The sequence below is a fragment of the Grampus griseus genome (genome assembly GCF_964374135.1).
Source record: "Grampus griseus genome assembly, chromosome: 20".
Lineage (NCBI taxonomy): Eukaryota > Metazoa > Chordata > Mammalia > Artiodactyla > Delphinidae > Grampus > Grampus griseus.
Genome location: NC_139014.1, coordinates 32,680,745 through 32,704,090, shown reverse-complemented (window position 1 = coordinate 32,704,090; position 23,346 = coordinate 32,680,745). Strand labels below are relative to the sequence as shown.

The 23,346-nt window shown below is 40.5% G+C and overlaps 1 protein-coding gene across 3 annotated transcripts in view; it reads left to right on the top strand.

Moving 5' to 3' along the window:
- Positions 1–23,346, top strand: part of PCTP (phosphatidylcholine transfer protein) — an 83,687-nt gene that overhangs the window by 37,911 nt on the left and 22,430 nt on the right. For 2 of the 3 annotated variants that reach the window (XM_082680000.1, XM_082679999.1), the window contains exon 1: positions 10,521–11,135. The exons of the other annotated variant lie outside the window; for it this stretch is intronic. In XM_082680000.1, coding sequence (XP_082536126.1) covers positions 10,995–11,135 — 141 coding nt within the window. In that variant the 5' untranslated portion in view covers positions 10,521–10,994. Of the gene's footprint in view, positions 1–10,520; positions 11,136–23,346 lie in introns of those variants that run through there. 3 annotated transcript variants of the gene reach the window in all.

Here is a 23,346-nt window from a genome sequence, read left to right as displayed (position 1 = left end):
CCGTCTCTGGGGTCTGCGCTGTTAGCTGCGTGCGGCTCGTGCCCGTCTCTGGAGCTCCTTTAAGCAGCGTTCTTAATCCCCTCTCCTCGCGCACCAGGAAACAAAGAGGCAAGAAAAAGTCTCTTGCTTCTTGGCAGCTGCAGACTTTTTCCCGGACTCCCTCCCGGCTAGCCGTGGTGCACTAGCCTCCTTCAGGCTGTGTTCACACAGCTAACCCCAGTCCTCTCCCTGGGATCTGACCTCCGAAGCCCGAGCCTCAGCTCCCAGCCCCCGCCCGTCCCGGCGGGTGAGCAGACAAGTCTCTAGGGCTGGTGAGTGCCAGTCGGCACCGATCCTCTGTGTGGGAACCTCTCCGCTTTGCCCTCCGCACCCCTGTTGCTGCACTCTCCTCTGTGGCTCCGAAGCTTCCCTCCTCCGCCTCCCACCGTCTCCGCCCATGAAGGGGCTTCCTAGTGTGTGGAAACCTTTCCTCCTTCACAGCTCCCTCCCACTGGTGCAGGTCCTCTCCCTATTCTTTTGTCTCTGTTTTTTTCTTTTTTCTTTTGCCCTACACAGGTACATGGCGAGTTTCTTGCCTTTTGGGAGGTCTGAGGTCTTCTGCCAGCTTTCAGTAGGTGTTCTGTAGGAGCTGTTCCACATGTAGATGTATTTCTGATGTATTTTGGGGGAGGAAGGTGATCTCCACGTCTTACTCTTCCACCATCTTGAAGCTCCTCTCCCAGTATCTACTTTCAAGATGACTTGCTTACATGGCTGGCAAGCTAGTGCTAACTGCCAGCTATAAACTCATCCAGGGCTGTGAGCCAGTGGCCTTGGATCCCCTCCAAGGCTGCTTGGTCTTCCTCATTTCATGGCATCTAGGAATTGAGATGGACTTCCTAGAGAAACAGGAAGCAGTATTATCGTCTAGAGAAACAGGAAGCAGTATTATCGTCTATGACCTGGTCTTGGAAGTCACAGAATATCACTTCTGAGTGTAGGCAGAAGCTCACCCTTATTCAAAATGAGGGGACACAGACACTACCTTTTGGTGGTATGAGTGTCACAGTCACATCATACGAGGTTATGTGGGATAAGAGATATTGTTGTGGCTATTTTTTAGAAAGTACAATGTGTCTACCTTCAAATTACTAAAGGGGAGAATGTATTTTAAAATCTCCACATATATGGCCTTATTTACCTCAGTAGTTGTGAGAAGTGGCTAGAATTAGAAAGATTTGGATCCTTTGCATGTATGGACATTTCACTTAGTCTTTTTTTTTTTTTTTTTTTTTCGGTACACGGACCTCCTCACTGTTGTGGCCTCTCCCGTTGTGGAGCACAGGCTCCGGACACGCAGGCTCAGCGACCATGGCTCACGGGCCCAGCCGCTTCCGCGGCACGTGGGATCTTCTCGGACCGGGGCACGATGGCAGGCGTGTCCCTTGGCAGGCGGACTCTCAACCACTGCACCACCAGGGAAGTCCTCACTTAGTCTTTTTAAAGCTATTTCTTAAATGGAAATATTGATATACAATTCATAGGGTCTGTAGTGAGAAAACGTATTTTAACTAGTTAGCATATTACCTGGCTTATATTAAATAGTCAATCAGTGATCATTTTTCAAAAGACAAGGATGACTGGGATACCACTGTTTACATTGTTTCAGAAGTTTTAGCCCAGTGATTCTCAAGTTTCTTTTGGGGAGTTGAACCATTTTCCCCTCATAAACTCTTCTGTAGAGCAATTAGAAAACCAACTAAAGCTTAGCTTTTATTTTTGAGGCAAGACTGGGGGCCTGGAGCTCTACCTGCTAGTTTACCCTATTTCCCATGATGGAGCCAGAGATATCTCCTCGGAAGTTTCAGCCCATATAATAACATGGGAAAGGGAAATAATTGATATAGCTATTGGATAAGCTATGATGCAATTATCTTCCCCACTCCTGACAATATGATTGTCTATGTAGAAAACTGAGAACAACTTAAAATCTAATGGAACTGACAAAAGAACTTAGTATACAATTCATATATAATTCATATATATATGAATATATATAAGGATCAACTGAATTCTTATATTAATTCACTCAACAGATATTTACATGTTATGACATGTTCATAACTGGGGATAACAGTGGTGAGAGGGATGGACAGGTCTCTGCTCTTGGGCTTATGCTCTAATGGAGAAGACAGATGCTCAGCTAATTACAGATCAAGATCATTGTTGGAAAGCAAAGAGCACTTACTTGTTTACTTTTTAGTTTTCCTACTGCACCCACTGGGGTGCAGGTTCAATCACAAGTAGCAGTAAATTTTATACAGGAAAAAAGCAAATGGCTGAGATAGCAAATAAAAGAGGCTGAGGAGGAGAGTCTATGGAAGGAAGATTCAGGCTGATACCCAAAGGATGAGAATGAGTGAAGGGTGTGGGGAAAGCTGCTGAGACAGAGAAAAGAGTGAGGACCATGTTTCTGAGGTAAGGACATTCTTGGCACAACCCAGAAACTAAGGAACAGCAGGCTGGAGCCTAGTGAGTGAGGGGAGGGTGGAGAAAATGGGGATGAAGATGCAGGAAGGGCCAATCAGATGGCGGAGGACTCTGTAGGCTAGGGGAAGAAGTTTGAATGTTATTTAACGCACCCCTAAGCCAATGAATGGTTGTAAGGAGTAGGGTGACAGGATAACTCAGCATTTTAATATAGCACTCTGTGTGTCTCTGTGTTGGGCGTGGACTCCATCAGGGAGACCATCAGAAGGTCACTGAGCAATCAGGGGAACCGTCATGTGGCTTTGGCTAGGTGGGTAGTACAGATGGAAAGCAGTGGAAAAATCCAAGCTATGTGGGAAGTAGAAATAGCAAAAACTGTTGACAAATCATATGTGGGGTTTGAAGGAAAGAGAGGAGTATCATTGTAAGGTTTTTAAACTTCCAAACAAAATCTGATCTACCCTCATGGACACAAAACCCTAGTGAGACAGTGTGTAGAGAGGACCTGAATGAGACCTTTTCTAGGTGGAAATGGCCTAAATTAGGTTGCCTGAAGTTACGAAAAGCATAGTCTACAATCTCAGTCAGGCTTTGGATCCAAACTTGAGTGCTCCACTTTAAGAGAGGAACCCATATTTATGCTGATTCATATGGAGGTGCAGCCCTGCAGTCTGGAGATCACAACCCAGCTGAAACCCTAGACATGGTCTGAAACATCCTAGTGCTGAACTTGGATCCCCTGTGGTGATTTGTCAGGGCAACGAAGGGACTTCGTAATACAATACTTTCAGCTAGTCTCTGGAATCCCCTTACTGGAAGGAAGGTGGTTGGTGATTTTATTCTCTGATCCCTTCCAGTAGTCAAACAAACCTAGTTTTGTGAATTATCATTTTCATTTAATAAAGTTCACACAAAGCATGTTTTAACAGGAAACACTATAAACTCATCTTTCATAACACCTAATTTGTATGTCATTATATTTATATTAACAGGCAAAATACACTAGGGACACTTGGTCTTCATGGGTCTGTGACAACAGGCTTTGACTAACTGGATAACCAAGTTATTATTCAAGGTATTACCTCTTTGTACCTCAATTCTATCAGCTGTAAAAGTGGTGGACTAGATAATCCATGACATACATAAAATACTTTCTCTAATTAATTGTGTTCATGTGGACTGCAAGCTAAAGATAAGAATTTGCATCTCGTGTATCTTTTCTACAATAGCTGTTATAGCCATGGAAGCATAAACTTTCATACTTAAGGAGAATTCAGGTATTGTCTTTAATTTATTCTTTTACCTATTTATATAGTCACTTGTTTGATAAATATTGATCAATATTCAATAAATACCTATCAAACAAATGAGTACATAAATAAATTAACAAAATAATAAACTACGGGTGATATCTAAATCCTTTTTCAGTATTAAATTTTATAGTTTTATGGCTATAATGTTTCATTAAAGTCTTTTAGGAATGAAAACCTTGTTTACAGATCTAATTGGGTTAGAAGTTATGTTCACTGCTTCATGTCTATAGATTCTGTATTAGTAATGGGTGATCCAGACATGAGAGATAGGTTCTAGAATCCAACAAAACTAAATCCAAACCTCAGCTTTACCTTTGACCTACCCATGTGACTGTGGACAAGTTACTTCACTTCTCTAAACTTCAGTTTCTTCATGTAAAATCTGGAGAGTATAATAGAACTGATTTCAAAACTGGTATTGTAAAGATTAAATGAAAACCCTTAGCATAGTTTCTGTTATAAAGAGTACTCAGGAGACTTAATCTATTATGAACCAACTTACAAGTGAATATTTTATGAGTTTTGGAGCTTGGTAACAGCTTCATCACCCTCTTTTGCTTCTCCATTGCCCTAGCAAGATAAAGCTCTTGAGCATTTTAATAGAGGCAGACATTCAACAGTACAAGTTGAGTAGAATAGAACTAAATTGATTTGGATGGCCCTTGAAACAGATTAACATCAGCTCAGCTATAGAATTTAGAGTTAACTACTGAGATAATACATTTCATAAGGGTTTTACTTTCACTTTACAGAGAGCTTTCATTTGTATTATTATATTTATATCACTGTTAAGTAAACAGGTTTAAAAAATTGAAGTGATTTGCCAGGTTCTTAAAGACCAGAACCAAGATTTTTAATTGCAAAGCTAGTTTTTGTGACCAGGATTCTATCTTGGGAATCTACAAATCAAATTAGTTCTGTACTGTGAAACACATCTCTAGGGAAAGTGAGAAGTTCTGATCTTTACACAGATGTTTTATCCATGATACCATATATTTCATTCACTTTTCAGTTACTTGGGGCCTAGTAGCTTTTACAAGTGAATAAGAACAGATATTCTTTTAATCCCCTAACTAAAAACAAAACCAAAAACACTGACCAATCACAATAGGTAATGCCTAACGTTGTTCCCTGTGCAAAGTTAGGCATTTGTGAACATTCATTATTCATTCATTTTTCATAGTATCTCAGAATGGTGTTTTTCTTCTGCTATTGTTAATGGCAATTATAGTATTACATCTTTATTAGAATTATTTCCTTTATTTGCTTAAATTACACAAACTTCAAATATACAGAAAAGTGTAGAGAATAACATTCATGAATCCACCACCCAGTGTATACATTACTATTGTGCCTTATTTGCCTCACACATTTTTAAAGAAATAAAATGTTACAGTTACTGTTGAATTTAACGGGAATTCTTCCCATTCACATTCACAGTTTTTAGGGCATATGTATTGTCCGTAAACACTAGAAAGTATCTTACTCTGTACGTCCTTCTACAACTTGCTGTCTTCATTCATCAGTGTTTTCAAGATTTATCCATAATTTACAAGTAGATTATTTTTTAATTTCAAAAGCTATACAATGAATAAACCACAATTTATTGATATTTATTTTCTGCTTGGTAGATCATTATGTTTTATCAAAAAATTGTTTTGCCACTAAAACAATGTGCATTGTTATGCAATATTAGCAGTTGTCTCAGGTGTACTAATAGCTGTGGAACTGCTGGGCCAGACAGTATGTGTATCCTCAAATTTAATACGTCTTTTCAAGTTGTTTTTCAAACTATCATTTAAATTTTAACCAGAACACTTTGTCAGAGCTATCATTTCCCTCTATATTCACCAACACCTAATTTTTAAGTTTTTGCCAATTTAACGTAAATGAAATGATGTAATTTATTTTGCACTTCTCCAGTTACTCTGGAAGTTAAGCAACTTTTCATGTGTTCTTATGCTATTTGGGTTTTCTCACTGTTCATATTTTCAATTTCGTTATCTGGGTTTTTCTCACTGATTCCTAGTTCTGTGTATATCATCAATATTGATCCTTGGTTGGCTTTGTGAGTAACAAGTGTCTTCTACAAATCTATGTGTTGGATTTTAATTTATTTATAGTATGTAGCTGAACAGGAGTTCTTGCTTTTTAATGTAGACAAAAATCAGTCAAGAGTAAGTGCAGAAAAGAACACTCTAGGTACTTCAAGCAGAAAGGAATTTGATGCGGGGAGTTAATTGCTGGCTAAGTTCCTAGAATAAGTGTGTATTTGTTTTGTTTTGTTTTCAAATATATGGGGGGGCAGGGATTGGCTATTTTTGTTTCCTTTTTATTCCTTTCTTTTATCTTTTACATTGACATCAGAGAATGATATAGATTCTTTCCTGTTGGTTGAAAACATCCTTTGTGGCTTATGGAAACATCAGTTTTAATAAATGTTTTATGAGAGTTTGTAATTGGGTTATATAAATGCCCTTTATATCAGACATATGAATTATATGCTCAAGTCTTTCATATTTTTACCAATTTTTTTGTCTACTTGATCAATCCATTTCCTAGAAAAGAGCCTTAAAATCGTCCACTGATTGTAAATTTGATGATTTTTTCTTGTACAGTGAGCCCTTCACATCCATGGGTTTCCTCGATTTAACCAACCACAAATTGAAAACATAAAAAAATTCCAGAAAGTTCCAAAAAGCAAAGCTTGAAAATGCTACACACAGGCAACTCTTTATGTAGCATTTACATTATATTAGGTATTATAAGTAATCTAGAGATGACTTAAAGTACATGTGAGGATGTGCATAGGTTATATACAAATATTTTACCAATTCATATAAGGGATGTGAGTATCTGCAGATTTTGGTATCCTCAGGGGTCTTGGAATCAACCCCCCCAAATGCTGAGGGAAGACTGCACAGGTAATATCTTTTGCCTTATGTATTTGAAACCATGTTGTGAAATGAATATAAATTTAGGCATTCAGAACTCCTGAAGAGTTGTGTCCTTTGTCCTTTAATTCATGAACTTCTTTCTACTAATTCTTTTCTTGCCTTAAAGTCTGTTTTGTCTGATATTTTTACAGCCACATCAGCTTTCTTTTGTTTAAGGCTTACTTGTGTATATTTTGCATACATTTACCTCTACATTTTCTGTGTAATTGTATTTTAGTTATGTCTCATATAAACACATATAGCTGGGTTTTCTCAAAATTTCTATTTTGAATAATTTCAAATATGAAGAAAATTTGAAGGAATAGAATAGAAAATATTGCTACCCTTACCTAAATTTATCAGTTGTTCATATTTTGTCACTTTTGCATTTCTATATAGATTACACAATTTTTAACTGACCAATTTGAATGTAAATTGCAGGTATCATGCTACTTCACTCCTGAATTGAATGATTTATACAAAATTGCATAAATTACATTGTATATCTATATATATATCTATATATATCACATACATATGCACACAAGTTCATATACACATGTTAATCATTTAAAAGTGTATTGCTGAGTAGTACTTGGTTGGTGGATATATCACAATTTGTTTTATCAATTCACCCACTAAAGGACATTTGAGTTGTTTCCAGTTTTTGGCTATTACAAATTAAGATGCTATGAACAGTTGTGTCTATATGAACAATGCTATTTTTTTTTCTCTTGGATAAATACCTAGGAATGGAATGGCTAGATTGTACGGTAGGTGTATGTTTTTTTTTTTAACATCTTTATTGGAGTATAATTGCTTTACAATGTTGTGTTAGTTTCTGCTGTACAACAAGGTGAATCAGCTATATGTATATATATATCCCAATAGCCCCTCCCTCTTGCGTCTCCCTCCCACCCTCCCTATCCCACCCCTCTAGGTGGTCACAAAGCACCAAGCTGATCTCCCTGTGCTATGTGGCTGCTTCCCACTAGCTATCTATTTTGCATTTGGTAGTGTATATATGTCAGTGCTACTCTCTCACTTCGTCCCAGCTTACCCTTCCCCCTCCTGTGTATGTTTAACTTTTAAAGAAATTGTCAGTTTTCCACAGTGTTTGTCCCATTTCCATTCCCATCAGCAATGCAGGAGAGTTCTATTTCTTCCACATCCTTGCCAACACTTACTTTGGTCAATCTTTTTAATTTCAGCTCTCTAAAAGGTGCGTATTTATATCTCATATGTGATTTTAATTCATATTACCCTGATGATGAATGATGTTGAGTATCTTTTCATGTTCTTATTGCCATCAGTATATATTCTTGGTGAAATGTCTGTTTAAATCTTTTGCCCATTTTTATTTGTTTGCTTGCTTTCTTATTGTTGCCTTTTGAGAATTTATTCCATTAAATTTTAGCATGCACAGAAGACAATTAATCAATATCTCTTACCCACTTTCTAAAGAAAACTCTGACCTTGTCCTCCCCTGTTTATGTTTTTTGCTGTTTAGAATTTTAGTTTCTCTTTGTTTCCATATGTCCATTTATCTATCTATCTCCCCACCCATACACCTCACCTCTTAACCTCTCTGTTCTCTTCTTGTGGAACTCCAGTCATAAATGTTTTACCTTTTCAATGTGTCCTTCATGTCTCTTAGTTAATCTTTCATGTTTTCCATTTCTTTATATCTCTGTGTTGCTTTCTGAAGAATTTCCTCATAGCCACCTTCTTATTTCCCTCTTGAACTGTGGTAGGACAACTACTTTACCTCCTCTTTTACATTTCTAATTGTAGTGACTGTTAATAGTTTTTATTTGTAAAAGGTGGTTTGCTTCTTTTGTTTCTTTTTCACATTCATTTATCTTTTTATTAGTGTTCTATTTTCTAGACCTTCTTTTACCTCTTATATTATCACAAATACATGTTGAATAATTACTCTCATATTGATCTGTTATCTGTGGTTCTTTGGTTCTGATAATCTTGTTTGCATATCTGCTAACTCTCTGACATGGAGAGCTGTTCCCTCAGGTCTTTGTAACTCACTTTTTGTACATGCATCTTTTTGTGGGTGTTGTTTTCTCTTGGATAATTGCACATGTCCTAGCTGTGAAAGTGTCACCGGTTTTGATTCTCGCAGGGTCCCAGGCGTTTCAATGTTCCTTTGTGTTAGTCTCCTTGTGGCTCCCGTTCAGTTGCACGTAATGTAAATTTAAATTCCATCTCTGGCTTAGGCTTGGGGTGTGGTTTCTTCCAGTTGCCTTTTTGTTTCTTTCTACCTAAGGCTTCTGGGAAAAGCATGAGTTTCCTTGAGGGCTCCATGGTCTACAGGTTGGGGATTTTCTGGTTTCATTGGAATGGAAGGGGCAGCTCTTAGGGGATCCAGGCTCCTTGAAGAAGTCCCTGGTCCAGCTTCCCACCAGCTATGGCCCAGCACATCTTTAGTCCACGTGTGAGTACTAGAACCACAACCCCAGCCCTTAGAACGTTTGTTTGTTGGGATTTTAGGAAGCCCCAAATATATTATTCCTCACCTGCCATGTTGCTGGAAGTTCCTCTAAAGAGTGTTTTTCACAAAGGAAAGAGGCTGGCCTATTATAATAGACAAGTCCTAAAGGAGAACAGGTCTTTCTGGACACCCTTCCAACCCTTTTCCAGACTTTTGCCACAAAATAAAAATTATTTCCTAATATGATTCCTTCCTTCATTAGCTCTAATAAAATAAGCATGGTTGTAAATATCAACATACCCAAATGTATATACATTTTACCTTCTGAGTTTAGTAGGTAAGCACACGTTTAAACACATGTAATAAACACAATTTAAACTTCCTGCCTTATATCTTTCATAATGCCATTTATACTCTCATGCTTGTCTTCATTAATCAATTGCTATAAAGTGATAAAGCTGCAACCTCATCAAAGTCCACCTTTAAAATGGAATTCCTTGATGATATATGAAAATACTTCACAGTCAATGGTTTTTGAAGAAATTCCTTTTTTTAACAATTAAACTTTAGTTTAAATATTTTTTTATAAAGAGGACCAAACTTAAGAGTCTTAAGAGTCTCTAATCTCTTGTGCATTTAGTGTAGGGAACTACCCCATCCCTCCTCCCATCCTCATAAAACAGAACAGAACCAGCCTTGAACTGAATACAGCAGTAATTTACCTATGCTGCCAAGTCTAATCATTTTCTCTTCTTGCAAACTGGCATAAATGCAGAGTTTTCCATCAACTTCAAGGCTTTCTTTCAAGTACAGAAGGAGAAACATTTCAATATATAAATGTAAAACACGTGGACATTTTAATGAACATTTACTTTGATAGGCACTGCGCAAACATGTTCTATGTTTATTTTATGTAGTTACCTCTTCAATTCTAACTGGTTGTACAATTTTACCCCATTTCAAAGATTAGGAAACATGGGTTGCCAGAGTTTACTGGCACCCATGTACTGTTACACTGATTAATGTTTAAGCTGTCTACTTTATCCAAACCAAAATGCAGCCTGGTGGTAAGAAATATAGCAACATCAAAGGGACTTGAGGGAAGAAAAAGGTCTTTGAGTTGCAAAAGATCAAAATTATGCAACCAGCAGAAATCTCGGGTGGACACCAGGATACCTTTTTAGATCATCTTCCACCATCCAGGGAGCAAAATACCATTATGGAGTAGGTTTCTTAATCCTTTTTGTGAGATGGACCCTTTGGCCTTCTGGGGAATCCCATGGACCTCGTCTCAGAAGAATGTTTTAAAGTGCGTAACAGAACGAATGTAATATTGTTCTAGCATCTGACCCCTGAGATTTTCAAGCATTTCTGCTCTGTCCATTTTACCTCCATATCTACCGAACCACTCAGACACCTTCCCTAGCCTTCTTCAGAGAAGGTAAAGGAGAGACAGCCAAGCAGGTTTGGTGGGTATGGTGTTGGGGAAGAGATGCTTCTGAGATGACATTAATGTCTTCCTTTTCTCTTCTGTCTAGAAGCCTCCCCATTTCCTAGCCTCTCCAGCTTTCCCCAGATCAAGTCCAAAGTTTCTCCACTCTTCCTTCTTTCCCGTCCTTCCGCAGCTCTCGCACTGCGGAAACCTTCTCTAGGCCTGCCCCTCACTGGCCCCGCCTCCTCTTCGCCTCTTCCTCCCAAGTCCCGCCTTCCCCCAATCACTTTTCAGTTCCCTGCCAGTTACGCTGGGCCACCCTCTCGCCCCGCCCCCGAACACGAACCTAGCCTGTCCTTAGCCTTCCCTGCAGGTTGAGAAGCAGCTACTGCGGAAGGATGGACCTTGGGGCCGGCGGCTTCTCTGAGGAGCAGTTCCGGGAAGTCTTCGCTGAGCTTCAGCAGCCCGCACTTTCCGGGGCCGACTGGGAGCTGCTGGTGGAGACCTTCGGTATCAGCATCTACCGGCTGCTGGACCAGGTAGCTGTAGACCCGCTGGAGGAGCACGGGGCGACAGCTTACGGGGTTCCCCTGCCCGCGGAGAGTGCGGGGCTGTAGCCGGAAGTGCGGACCTCGCGGGCCTTCTGGAACCTAGAGGAGCTAGCTCTGGGGGTGCCTCCCGCCGACTTTGCCCCCTGCTGGTCGCGGGGAGTGGGGAGGTCATCAGAATTTAGGCTCAGGTCTGAGGCCCGACAGGGCAAGTCGTTTGTTACAACTTACTGATAGAGTTAAAAGGTGGGTCTGCTAATTCTTAGCTCCATGCACTTGCCGGCAAGGGACGTGGAGCCCCGCTCCCGGGTGGATGCCAGTGGTGTCCGTGTGGTGGGAAGTATTTTAGGATTGAATACAGGTAGAAAAAAGACTGGACTTTTCAGAGAGTGGATGTGCAGGGTGATACGTGTGGGGACAGGAGTGTTGCCGAGAAGGGACCTACTGTCATCTCTAGTCATTTTACTGACTTGCTCCGTTTGGATGCTCCCCACTTCCTTGTAAATTGGACTTAATAACTTGTCTGAAGCCTCCCGAGAGAAAGATTAAAAGGGTAGGAGGAATGGAGTTGGGGGCCTGCCTGGAGGCTTTTGGAGCCAGGTGGAATGATGGCCAGTCATCAGTTGCTCTGTGTGCGGGTAGCTGCATGGCAAGTAGCTTAAAAGTCACCTTTAGACAAGGTAAGTGAAGTTGAGGTTTCCTCGCAGAGGATCAGAAGATTAGAGTGTTAGAGAAGAGAGAAGCTCTGAATGTCTGTGAGTACCAGGGTCACTGGGTACAACAGGATGAACAGGAAGCTTAGTGAAGAGCAGGCAGAATTAATATCTTAGTGTCATTTCAGCAGTTACCTTGGTGCAAAAATGGACATGTTTTCAGACAACATCCTTTTATCTTCTGACCATTTCATTTTCCACACCAGCCATGCCCAGTCATTTGCCAAGTGTTGTCAGTTCACTGCTCAGATGTATCTGATGTCTGGTCCATTTCCCTTCCCTTTCTTTCCTTTACCTTTGCTACTCTGAGTGACACCTCTTACCTAGAATTGCAGTGACCTCCAAACTAGCTTCTTGGCCTTCCACCTTTCTGATCCCTTCCATCCTACACACTGCAGTCCAATCAAGCACCTGAAGGAGAGGTTGTGATCTTATCACACCCCTTCCAGTGGCCCTGTTGATTGTAGAATTAACAATAATAATACCTACGGTAATAGCTAACACACTGCATGCTTTCTTAGGCTCCAGGCACTGTTTAAGTGCTTTGCAGGCATTGACTTAATCCTCACATCAACCCCATGTTGTAAGTTCCTATGTATGTATACGTAAGGTACTTTGACTATCACCTTTTTACCAATTTGGTAATGGATATGTGGAAAGGTTAAGTTGATTGCTCAAGACTCAGACTGGGATTGGAACTCAGCTATCTAGCTCCAGACCTGTGCTGTAAATATGCTCCTACACTGACTCTGAAAGAGGGCAAGTGCTGCCAGGTGGGCTGTGCACGTGGTACTAGGCTGGTCCCAACTCACATTTCCAGCTTTACCTCCCATGACTTGTCCATACCCCTCCTGTCCTCCAGTCAACCCTGACTGCTCCCCTCACCTCTCCCCAAGGGCTTGTGCTCTTTTGATTTTGTGCCTTTTATCGCACAGCATCCACTGCCTGAGCTGAGACAGAGTGACTGGCATTGTATTATGTATTGTTTCCATTGTGTATTGTTAGGTAGCAGGTCCCATCTCCCTCCTGTGGGGAGGATGTGAGTGGTATTCAGAATAGTTCCTATCCCTACCAACTGTAAGTCTTATTTCCACCTGTTCTGAGTGTGAGGGCAGTCATGGTACATTGACAAGTCTTTCCGGAGAAGTTTCGTAAGTTGGAGGCTGTACGATTCCCAGAGCTGTGCCCTTGAGCCTCAATAGCTAGGATGCAGGGCCACCTTGATCTCCATCTGTATTAAATGTCAAGAGGCCCTGTTGTGTTGGGTACAAGCCCTTCCTCTTTCTTTCTTCCTTTCCTTTCTTTCTTTCTTTTCTCTTTCTTTCTTTCTTTTTAACCAGTTGCCAAGTGATGCTGAAGCTCCTGGTCCACAGACCATACTTTGAGAACCACTGATATATGGGGAGCATCTTGCATGGTGCTCAAGGGGGTTCTGACATTGAGAGACAGGAGAGGGCCCTAGAGATGAGAAGCAGTGGGAACTAAAAGGTAAGGGTGAGAAAAAGGAGTATCTTAAGACAAAAGCAATGCCCACTTTAAGACTCACTCTCCCTGATTTTTAAATTAGTGGTCACTTGGGAGTGAATGTGGTCCCCTGAACAGTGTTGAGAAGCTCCCCTGGGGAGAAAGGCCGTGGGTTACTTACAAATGCTTGCCCAGGGATCTGCAGTCAGATCTCGCTGGAGCTTTAGGCTGGTTACCATGCCAGTAGACATTGTGAACTGCCAATAGATGGTGTGAAACTGGTGTGCAGAGGCTCACATCATTGATTTAGACCAAGAAAGCATTGGACTGAAAAGATCTGGCTGAGCGCTTGACTTCTTAATGTTTTTAAACCAAGTGTCTGGCACTGTGAGAAGGGACTGCCTTTGTCCTCTCATAGGTCTTCTAATCAATGAGTTTGGTAAGGAGCAGACAGTACTTTCCTAGGAACTGTTCTTTCCTATATTGTTGACCTTCTAAAATACTGAGAGCCTGGATTTACTGAGAAAACTCTGTGGTTAGCCAGGCTGGACTGAGAGAAAGTTTGGCCTTTTGGAGGGAAGCAGAGATTTAACTGCCATGAGAACAGATTTACCTCGATGGATGAGAAGCTTCCACTCCCATTCCCCAGGTGGGATTATAATCCAGTTTGCATCATGGGCTTCTTTACTTCCGGATGATAGGACTCTTCTGCTCCCTTCTCCCACCCTTCTGCCTCTCTCTTAATGGAGGAGTAGGTACCAGTGTGATTGATGGAACAATTGTTGCACCCAGGACACTTACAGAGCCATATTTACTCCTGGGTAGGGCCACCATGTCTTAAAGCTGAACACCATGTGTTGCCTCCTTCTACTTCCTGCCACTGATCGAGGCTAACTCTCTCTCTGTCTCTGTCTCTCTCTGTCTGTCTCTTTCTCTGTCTCTGTCTCTCTCCTATTTCATCTTTCCTGAGCATACAACTGGATGGACATGTCAGAGCCTCAGTTCTCCTTCTCCTCACTTGTCTCTCAGGATGAGGGTGTGGTATGAGGCAGTATGAAGATGCTGGTCCCAAGATTTAGATTTGGGGGAATGAAGGGGGAGAGATGAGTAGGATCCCCCTCTTCCGTCTCCAGGTATAAGTCGAACTTTGTGCTCCACAGCTGCCTTTGGGCTGTTTGAATGTGTCCTAGTGAGAAGAAACCTCTAAAATATTGGTTCATGACCCATTCAAGCAGTTTTCAGGACCTATTGTGTGCCTGCATTTTGCTAAGCCCTGGTGATGCTTGATGAGTAAGACAAAGTTCATGCCTTCCAGAAGCTTTAAGACAATAAAACAGACACTTTTTTTGCTATGTAGATCTGAGCGCCTGACCTATACCATTTTCTTCTGCCTGAAAAGCTTCTTTTAACATTCCTTCCAGAGGAGGTCTGCTACTGATGAACTCCCTCAGTGTTTTGTTTTTTTTTTTTGCGGTACGCAGGCCTCTCACTGCTGTGGCCTCTCCCGTTGCGGAGCACAGGCTCCGGACGCGCAGGCTCTGCGGCCATGGCTCACGGGCCCAGCCGCTCTGCGGCACGTGGGATCTTCCCAGACCGGGGCACGAACCCATGTCCCCTGCATTGGCAGGCGGACTCTCAACCACTGTGCCACCAGGGAAGCCCCCTCAGTTTTTATTTGTCTGAAAAAGTTTTTATTTCTTCTTCACTCTTGAAGGACAGTTTCAATGGATATAGAATTCTAGTCAGTAACTTATTTCTTTCAAAATATTATATATTTCACTCCACCCTCTTTTTGCAGGGTGGATTCTCAGGAGATGTCTGTTGTAATTCTCATCTGCATTCCTCTGTAGGTAAAGTGCTCCCCCATCCCTCCTGCTACAGCATCTTTCAAGATTTTCTTTTTCTCTTTGGTTTTCTGAGTTTGAATATGATTTATTTAAGACTTTTTGGTGTTTCTTTTGTATGGTGTGCTCAAGATTGGCAGATTTACTTTGACGGGTGGTCTGAGCTTAGATGGTAAACCGCCATGTGATTCAAAATAAAATATAGTACATTTGGGGCTTATGACACAAAGATTTCTCTCTTGCATGTGGAATTGCAGTACAACTCTAGTAATTCAGAGTTTTCCTGGGGTGTATGTTTTAGAAGTGGTGGTGGCAATGGTCTCAAGCAGGGACTGTGAATTTTTTTATGTAAAGAGCCAAATAGAAAATATTTTAGGCTTTACAGGCTGAGACAAAATGGAGGTAATTATGTATTGACTTATATAACCACTTAAAAATGTAAAAACCATTTTTAGCTTGTGGACTGTGAAAAATAGCCAGCATGACAGATTTAGCAACCCTGGTCTAATGTACGGTTTTGATGCCTAATTGCTCTGTCACTTCAGGATTTACGAACCTAAGACCCTAGCTGGGTCTCTGCTTCCCAGTCTACAAGCTGGAGATAATTCCTGTCCTGCCAAATTTGTACAGGGATCCAATGAGAGGATACATTTTGAAGCACCTTGTAAATTGAATGGTGTTTGGTTGTGAGATATACCAAGGGTGATCTATGTCCTGATATACCCACCACAGACCTGGTTCGCACTTGTCCTGGTGAAAAATTTTATAACACCTCTCTCACTCAAAAGTGTTCTGGTTGGAATGATAAATTATATGGTCACCCTAATGCTATATGCACCCTGAGGGCTTATTAATTTATCTAATTACATGTTGGGAGAGGTCAGTGACTATTGAGGCAGGATCATAGACTTTGAACTCTGCGGTCACATCGCTGGCTTCAAGTCCAGGTTCTGTTGCAACTAATGTTGTAGTTTCTTAGGACAGGGCCGAAAGTAAGCTCATCACACGAGATGAATTGTGCCAAAGCACAGCAGTAGAGGGCTGCCGCTCGCTCAGGCAAAACAGCGCCGTCTGTCTTGCTGTGGTAACTTTTATTAAAGCATTATCTAGATTTACACTTTAAGACTTGTTTTCTTAAAATTTCAGAAGTGCCAAAGCAGCAACCTATGTCTTTATTAATTATACAAGCAATAATTGGCTTTCGTGAGCACCTGCCGTGCTTCGTCCTTGAGCGCAAAAGCAGCATTCCCACCATTATTTTGATTATACTGAAGTAGCACAAGGACATCTCCTTGCGTTCCCACCACTCTGATTATACTGAGGACATCTCATGGATCAGTGCCCAAAGCACTCAATGCTTCTTTTGCAGGCCCCCGGTTTGCCGGGGGGGGCGCTCGAAGCATTCAGAACTGTTCACAACTCTGGCTTATTCGCATGCCCCCGGTTTGCCGGGGGGGTGGGGGGGCTCAAAGCAATCAGGACTGTTTGCAGTTCTGGCTTATTTGCCAGCCCCCAGTTTGCTGGGGGGGGGGGGCTCATGGGTCACGTCTCCTTTCCATGTCCTCAGTTATCCCACTACAACTAATGAACTTCAAGTTCATTAGTTGTGTGACCTTGGGTGGGTTTCATAACCTTTTGTTTTTATTTTAATAGCTTTTTTGAGGTATCATTTAAGTACCACAAAATTTATTCATTTTAAGTGTACAGTTCACTGATTTTTAGTAAATTTATGGAGTCATGCAGCCTTCCCCAAGCCTAATTTTAGAACATGTGTGTTACCCCCAAAGAAACCTCCTGCCCATTTGCAGTCATCCCCTGTTCCCATTCCCAATCTCAGACAATCACCAAGCTACTTCCTGTCTCTACAGACTTAACTTTTCCAGGAATTTCTCAGAACTTCTTTAAACCTCAGTTTTGTTGTCTGTAAAATGAGTTTACCAATGGTCCACACCTCATATTTTCATTGCGTAGCTTAAGTGGGATGACCCCTGTAATGCACTCAGCCCAGGGCCTGGTATTCAGTAAGTACTCAACAAGCTATCAGTGTTATCTTACCTAGCTGTCTGCAGTCCTTCAGGATTAAACATGCCATGTGTTCTTGGAGAGACCTCAAATATTGAATCTGATTTAGTCAGCTGTCTTTCTTCATACAGTCTTCTTCATACACACTGCCCAGTGGCAGCTACAGCTTTGACATCTGCCATTAGGAGTGATTCTTGTTGGTGAAAAATGCTTACTTTTCATACCTTGTGAGCCTGTTACTTGCCACACAGGGCTGGAGTTGGACAGTTTCCACAGTGGTAGATTGGAGAGGTGTCCTAGGGCCTGAGGAATGGAAATGAGCTCTTCTATGAGAGGCAAAGAAAATTCAGTGCACACTTGAGGGTGCATTTATAGGATTAGAGAGATGTGATTCACCAAGGCTGTCTTGTAGTTTAGTGATGTAAATGTGGAAAAACACCATAATTGAAGAGAATGAGTGATGCCTTTCTGCAGGTGAAGTGTCAGGGTTTAGGGACAGTGGGGATTACTCCTCTGCGGGATTACTCCTGTGTGGGAATTGCAAATGTCAAACACAAACATTATGACCTTTTGACATTTCTCAGATGTAAACACATTAGCGCTACAGAATTTATTCTGCTTAGGACAAATAAGTGAACTATTGGCAGCAATGTTTCTCAAAATATTTTAACTCTATAAATGCAATTTAAAAAATTGAAATTTTTAAAAAATGCATTTGAATTACAATTGGTAAGAAATGTAACAGCTTGATTTTTAGACTAGTAAGCCAGAATAACAGAACATCTCAAAAATTAGTTATGACAGTAGCAAATTGCTAAAGCGTGCCTCCATACCACTTCCGCTTCTTCACTGATAGAGATAATGAGATGCTTATTTCATAGGGTTATTATGAGTATTAATCTCCAAGTACAGTGCCCAGCTTACAGCAGGTGCTGCATAGATGTTAGTTCCTGTAAAATGTGCATTACATTTTCTAAATTATCAGTTCTTTAATCTGGAAAAAGGAGATCATTATTACACCTACCTTATTAGTACTTACTAAGTACTTACTACATACTGGGCACCACAGTGAGAGCTTTAGATGGATTATCTAATTTAATCCTCATAATCATTCCCCTAGGAAGAAACTCTTATTAGACCCACTTTGCAGCTGAGGAAAGCAAGGCTAGTAGGTGGAAGAGCTTAGACCATACCTGGGTTGTGACTCCAAGCCCATTCTATAAATACCATGCTGTATTTCCCGGCACGGGAGTTTTGAGATGACTCTGAAATACTATATGGAAAAACACCACAGCCCTAGCTCATTGAAAGTGATAATATTTATCCTTTCTCCATTCCTGCCTTTTTCTTTTTCCTTGTCTCAATCCCCCAGAAGCAGCATCTAAAAAATACCTCTTCTGGCTGTTGAAGGCCTATTGGACAAACACACCAGGCTGAAGGACTCATGGGAACATCTCAGTGGAAGGTCCATCCTGGGTGGTCTGGTGCAGGAACACTGGCTTGGGGACTGGAAGGGACAGTTTCCCATCCACGCTTTGCCACCAAGAGTCATCAGTTGACTCTTGGCGAGTCACTGTCACCTTTTCCATAAGGGTCTAAGGCCCCTTCCAGCTCTAAGAGCTTGTGTTGTCTTTACTGAAATTATTAGCTTGTCATTTAGAACAGTGGCTTGAAGCAAATGTGCAGAGAGAATAGAGCTAAATTAGAAGACTTTGTGGGAAGAAGAAGGGGCTGGTGTCGCCCTCTTTCTGGCTGTCCCAAGTGTTAACTGTAGGACTCAGGCAACTAATGTAGCGTTTTTGAGCTTCATTTCCTCATGTAAAGGTGGAGATGACACCAATGCCCCTATTGATACCACAGGGCTATGTTGAGATTATATGACATAATGAATATAAAACTGAAAACTGCACTGTGTTTAGAGAAACAAATGCTAGTGTTATTGAAAGAACTTACAGCAGGTCCGAGTGATTGGAAGACTTCAAATGCATAATACATGATTGTTGCAGTGACTGCTGACAGATCACCAAAGGAAATACATTCCAAGCTGAAAAACCAAGTATAAGACTATGCCTGATTGTTTTCTCAGGGCCAAGAACATAGTGGGTCCATAAATTTTTTCTGAGTTACATAGTGGAAGGATGTGGAACTTTCTATGATAGTGTGTGTGAAGTTTCAGATATCTGTGCAAAATTAAATATGCTTCAAGTTAATGTCCATTAATAGTGTCCATTATCTCTTCTCTTCCTTGACAATTCATTTTAGTAATGCTTATGTATTTCTGTACTATTTTAATGTTTTACACATAGTCATATTTGCTTGTAATGTTTTGTCAGTCTACTTTTCTACTTAAAATAATGTTAAAGAAAAAACAAACCTGGACTTAGGGTTGGGGGTTATTGCAGTAGGGAGAATACTTTGACCATAAGATCCACGAGTATCTCAGAAGTGAGGCAGAAAGGTCTTTCTTTTATAGAGAGAAGTCAGCAAGGCTAGAAGCCATGTATGGGCAAGTGAGATGAAGGTGGCCTGACTGGAGAAGAGAACAGAGAATATCTTACCCTGAGGCCAGTCTGTTCTCAGGAGGTGCTGGATGCTGACTCAGGCTGAGGCTGGGCCAAAGTTTAGGGTCTGGAGGAAGGAGAGGTACTTAACTAGCTTGGTTAGCAAGTATTTTGTTCCAATTGATCAGTGGAATAAGCAGTTTAGCTAATCATTTACAGGGCAATGAAAGGGAATTTAGAGGCTCTATGTCTGGCCTTGTGACAGGTAAACAAGGGGCATGTATGTGAGTCTCATCTAAGTCATGAGGGGAAAGGTGGTTCTTTTGTGATAAGCTGTTTTCTGGAACCCAAAGAGTGGGAGATTTTCTTAACCTCTACTATTTGCTGGGATGACAGAACTCAAGTACAATTCTCAGTAAGAACTACTTGTAATAATTAGGATTGCTTTTAGCTGCAAGTAACAGAAAACTGGATTAACAAAGACTTAAGCAAAGAGGGGTTTTTCTCACCTAACAAGTAGTTCAGAGGTCAGCAGTTGCTGGCATTGGTTTAGCTGATCAACGACGTTAATAAAACTCTGAATATTTTCACTCTGCTTTCTCATGTTTGTTGTCTTTTGGTCACAAAATAGCTGCTGCAGCTCCAGAATCATATACATATTCAAAACAAGAGGGAGGTGTCTTATGGCTATTAACCTCTACGTGTATAGGAGACCAGGAAAGTTTTTAGCTGTGCACATGGCCATAGGGGTTCTCTTAGTAAGAAAGAGAGTATATGCTATAATGAATCTTCTGTTTCTTCTGGGAATTATATTCTACACATGATATTGACTGATTCTCTACCATTGAATAATTCCTTTACCATGTCAAGTATAGGAAATTAAATATCCTATAAAGGGAGCATTAGAAAATCATGCAGTGTGTTTTACTTTAGATAAAAAAAAAATGAGCCTTTCTTAGAAGTGATTTTCTGGAGGACCTTCAGGAAAAGCCAAGAACCTCTTCAGTAAACTTGTTTGGAGTCATTTATTGAAATGTTAGTATGTTTGGAAACATATCTGCAACAAATATTGTACAATAATTATATCTCTAATTGGAAAGAGACTAAATACTGAAGTTTTATGTGGGCAATACTAGAAACATTGCCCAAATAAAACTAAGGTTTATGTCCTTTTTCTATTAAATTGTTTGTACAAACAATGGTACCTAATCCTGAGAAGATGCTTCTTTGCTACTGGTGAGAGTATAAATAGGTAAAAATTTTTCTTAAAGTTTAGAAAAAGTAAAAAGAGCATTAAAATGTTAATGTTCTTTACCCTAAAATTTATCTCTAAGGAAGAATTTGCTTTCCTTGTGAAAATGTTAGAATTATGAACCAAGTTTGTCCATACAGAATCATTTTTCCAGCAATGCTCATAATTGTGAAAATATATGGAAACAGAAATAACTTACAAGAATAATTAAATTAGTTGTTATTGCTCCATAGTTTCAAATTAATATAGTTAAAAATAGGAATACAAGTTGTTTATCCATCTTACTCCCATTTTATAACACGTAGAAGTATTTATTTACTCAAAAAACATGTCAAATATTACCAATAGGTACTTGTGGATTATGGAATTTCACGTCATTTTAATTTTCTTTATTATTTTTGGCATTTTCTCATTTTCCTTAATGAATATGAATTATTTCTATAATTATAAAAAATTCACTTTATTTTGTAAAAGATATAATGAAAATGTGAGTATCTTTGCTGAGACCCTCTTTTGAAAGAAATAAGGGGTGAAAAAGTGCTTTGATCCAAGAATTTGGGTGGGGTTGCTCAGAGCCTGAAAAGAACCTTTTATTGATAGACTAGAAAAGGTGTCACAAAGCACTTTGTCCTCTGGAGTTCTGGCATTTCTCAGTTCTGCCACGAAGGAAGTGTTTAAAGGAAGTTGTCCCAATAGTTCATTCTTTTGTATTCAGGTTAATCCCATCTTTCTATTTTTCTCTTCCTAGAGAGCTTTCTGTTTTTCTTTTCTGTGATATGTACAAGACTGAGGTTACTAGGGCTGAAACTATATTCAGAGGGATGGGAACCAGTTCTAGAAAACTGTCTTAATTCATCCAGATAACCAAAGGTAGCTCATGTGGAGTTGGAGAGATCATTATCTCTATACATAATTATCCCTTTTGCTTAGTATGTGTAGAAAATGGGGACCCACTACTCCTGAACAGAAGCAAATTGTCCCTCTCCTAAGACATTAAAATGTGTGTGGGTGTAGATGTGTGGTGTGTACAATACCTCACTATCTTTCCATCTGTGAACTTGAGGGGAGGGGACAGGAGGGGAAGGAGATGTTTCTCTTGAGTCCTGCCTTTCCTATGGGGCATCCATGGTACAGCATATAAGGAGGTCAGACCTACCAGTTTGTCATTTGCTGGTTGGAAACCCTTGGTATAAAGCCACATACTTTTGGAACTGAAACATCCTTATGAATTCAGTTTCAATTTTACCTTCCATATCCTGCCAGGTACTTTCATATACATCTGAGATTCCTAAACTGGGTTATGCTTATCCCTGGGTTATGCCACCTGAGTCAGGAGACAATTGAAGCCTCAGGATCTCTAGAAAGATTTCCCATGTTTACCCCTTGACCTCAGGTAAGTCCCTGGAACGGTGTTTAAGAAGATGGGTTCATTCGTGTTTGATTAGCCAATCAGATTGCGTTAGCACGTGGAAATATGAATACATATAAAAGCTTCATTTTTGTTTGTTTGTTTGCTTTTGCACTGAAATTAAGAGGCATTGATTTAATTTTAACAATAGAGCCTTTAGACAAGGTGAGGTTCAGGAATTGTTAGCTGCCATTGTACGGAGAGTGAAGCGTGTAGTGTCACCAACTCCAGTCCAGAACCTCACAGAATATGGCTTAACATGAAAACAAGGAAAGTCTCTTGTACTTAGGAATCTAGATATGGTCTTTTACTGAATAAAAGGGACTAGTATGATTTGAGGCTGGTGTGTTGCCCCCGTTTCATTCTTTTATACACAAGTCTTTTACAGGGACTTCCCTGTCAGTCCAGTGGTTAAGACTTCGCCTTCCAATGCAGTGGGTGAGGGTTCAGTCCCTGGTTGGGGAGCTAAGATTCCACATACCTTGTGGCGAAAACCCCAAAACATAAAACAGAAGCAGCATTGTTAACAAATTCAATAAAGACTTAAAAAAAAGTCACTTATAGAAAACTTCTGTCTTGGAATTGGTAAAACAATGTGTTGGGTTTCATTACGCCCCATGGATATCTAAAACAGTAGTCTGAACCCTGAATGCTAGCTACCTATATGATACCCCTACATGGATGTTTAATAAGCCTCTCAAACTCAACGTGCTCAAGGTAGAACTCTTGGTTACCCTGCAGCCCACAGATCACCTCCTCTGCAAGTTTTCTCTGTCTTAGAAAATGGATCTTCCATCTACCTGGTTGTTTAAGCAAGTGTTATAAGAATTATCCTCAACTCTTTGTTTTCTCTGTCCCCACGGCCAGTCTGTCAGCAATTCCTGTTAACATCACTTCCAAAATGTGTCCCTAAATCACTGACTTCTCCCCATCACTGTTGTTACCTTCCTGTCTAATCACCATCATCTCTTTTCTGGACCATTGCACTGGTCTTCTAA